This window comes from Onychostruthus taczanowskii, unplaced genomic scaffold (assembly GCF_017590055.1).
Source record: "Onychostruthus taczanowskii isolate IOZ18803 unplaced genomic scaffold, ASM1759005v1 scaffold1064, whole genome shotgun sequence".
In the NCBI taxonomy this organism is placed as follows: domain Eukaryota; kingdom Metazoa; phylum Chordata; class Aves; order Passeriformes; family Passeridae; genus Onychostruthus; species Onychostruthus taczanowskii.
Window position 1 is genome coordinate 2,288 of NW_024497231.1, and position 2,702 is coordinate 4,989.

A 2,702-nucleotide genomic window follows, 5' to 3' on the forward strand; every position below is an offset into this window, starting at 1 on the left:
CCCAAAATTCAAATTATTCACCCCAAAAATATCCCCAACATCTCCTGTGGAACCACATGCCCAGGTGGGAGCATCTGGGGCACGTTCTATCAACCTAAAATAAACCAAAATTGTAATTATTTACAGTAAAAATATCCATAACATCTCCTGTGGAACCACATGCCCTGGTGGGAGCACCTGGGGCAGGGTCTGTCCACCTAAAAATTACCCAAAATTGTAATTATTCACCCCAAAAATATACACAACATCTCCTGTGGAACCACATCCCCAGGTGGGAGCACCTGGGGCAGCTCCTGTCCACCTAAAAAATACCCAAAAATCCATTTATTTACCCCAAAAATCCATTTATTCACCCCAAAATCTCTTCTGGAGCCACACCCCCAGGTGAGAACACCTGGGGCAAGTTCTATCAACCTGAAATACCCAAAAATCCATTTATTCACCCCAAAAATATCCCCAAAAATCCATTTATTCACCCTAAAAATATCCCCAAAAATCCATTTATTCACCCTAAAAATATCCCCAAAAGTCCATTTATTCACCCTAAAAATATCCCCAAAAATCCATTTATTCACCCTAAAAATATCCCCAAAAATCCATTTATTCACCCTAAAAATATCCCCAAAAATCCATTTATTCACCCCAAAATCTCTTCTGGAGCCACATCCCCAGGTGGGAGCACCTGGGGCAGGCTTATCCCTAAAAATGCATTAAATCACCCCAAAATCTCCTGTGGCCCACCTAAAATACCCAAAATTATAATTAATTACCCCAAAATTCAAATTATTCACCCCAAAAATCCCATTAATTCACCCCAAACTCCCTGAGATTCGCCCCAAAATTCAAATTTTTCACCCCAAAATTCAAATTTTTCACCCCAAAATTCAAATTTTTCACCCCAAAATTCCCATTTTCACCCCAAAATTCAAAATTTTCACCCCAAAATTCAAAATTTTCACCCCAAAATTCCCATTTTCACCCCAAAATTGCCATTTTCACCCCAAAATTCAAAATTCGCACCCCAAAATTCCCATTTTTCACCCCAATTCTCATTTTTTCCCCCAAAATTCAAAATTTTCACCCCAAAATTCCCATTTTCACCCCAAAATTCCCATTTTTCACCCCAAAATTCAAATTTTTCACCCCAAAATTCAAATTTTTCACCCCAAAATTCCCATTTTTCACCCCAAAATTCAAATTTTTCACGCCAGAATTCCCATTTTTCATCCCAAAATTCAAATTTTTCACCCCAAAATTTCCATTTTCACCCCAAACTTCAAAATTTTCACCCCCAAATTCCCATTTTCACCCCAAAATTCCCATTTTTCACCCCAAAATTCAAATTTTTCACCCCAAAATTTCCATTTTCACCCCAAACTTCAAAATTTTCACCCCCAAATTCCCATTTTCACCCCAAAATTCCCATTTTTCACCCCAAAATTCCCATTTTCACCCCAAAAATCTTTTTTTCCTCCTCCCACTGATTTTTATTTTTTTTATTTCCCCCATTCCATCAATTTTTGGGATCCTCCCCCAAATTTTTTAGGATTTTTTGCCCAATTTTTTGTTTTTGGATTTTCCCCCAGGTTTTGGGGGATTTTTTTCCAAATTCCCACAATTTTTTTAAATTTTCCCCCAAATTTGGGTTCCCCCCCCCCCTTTATTTAATTTATTTTTAATTTTTTCCCAAATTTTTGGGGGATTTTTGCCAATTTTTTTTTCTTAATGGGAATTTTTTCCAAATTTTTTTGGATTTTTTCCCAAAATTTTTGGAATTTTTTCCAAAATTTTTTGGAATTTTTCCCAAATTTTTGGGGGATTTTTTCCCAAATTTTTGGGGGATTTTCCCCAATTTTTTTTTTAATGGGAATTTTTCATTTTTGGGAGTTTTTAGGGGATTCCCCAAATTTTTGGGGGATTTTCCCCAATTTTTTTTTAATGGGAATTTTTCCCAAAATTTTTTGGAATTTTTTCCCAAATTTTTGGGGGATTTTCCCCAATTTTTTTTTTAATGGAAATATTTCCCAAATTTTTTTGGAATTTTTTTCCCAAATTTTCTGGGGATTTTTTCCCAAATTTTTGGGGATTTTCCCCAATTTTTTTTAATGGGAATTTTTCCCAAATTTTTTTGGAATTTTTCCCCAAATTTTCCCCAATTTTTTTTTTTTTTCTTAATGGGAATTTTTCCCAATTTTTTTTGGAATTTTTTCCCAAATTTTTTTGGACTTTTTTTTTTTTTCACAATTTTTTTTGGGGATTTTTCCCAAAATTTTTGGAATTTTTCCCAATTTTTTGTTTAATTTTTCCCAATTTTTTGGGATTTCCCCCAAACTCCGGGGATTTTGGGGATTTCCCCCCAGTTTGGGGATTCTCACCGTGGGTCCCTCCTGGGGGGCGGGGCCGCTGCCGCCCCTCCCCCCCCCGGGGCCGTTGAACCGCAGCGAGCTCCGCAGCGAGCGGCCCTGCAGCTCTGGGGAGAAAAACTGGGATTTCGGGAAAAAAACGGGGAAAAATGGGGGGAAATGGGTAAAAATGGGGAAAAACGGGGGAAAAAACGGGGGAAAAATGGGAAAATGGGGATTTTGGGAAAAACGGGGGAAAAAACGGGGGAAAAATGGGGGGAAAAAACGGCATTTCGGGAAAAAAAAACGGGGGGAAACGGGGAAAATGGGGAAAAAAACAGGGATTTTGGGAAAAATGGG

General features: G+C 37.6%; 1 protein-coding gene across 1 annotated transcript in view; it reads right to left on the minus strand.

The window, feature by feature from the left end:
- Positions 1 to 2,470, minus strand: part of POLR1H (RNA polymerase I subunit H) — a gene marked incomplete at its 5' end in the record, with an annotated part of 4,757 nt that extends 2,287 nt beyond the window's left edge. The window contains one exon of the mRNA XM_041417431.1: positions 2,376 to 2,470. Within this exon, the coding sequence (XP_041273365.1) occupies positions 2,376 to 2,470 (95 nt within the window). The remainder of the gene's footprint in view (positions 1 to 2,375) is intronic.
- Positions 2,471 to 2,702: the final 232 nt, after the last annotated feature.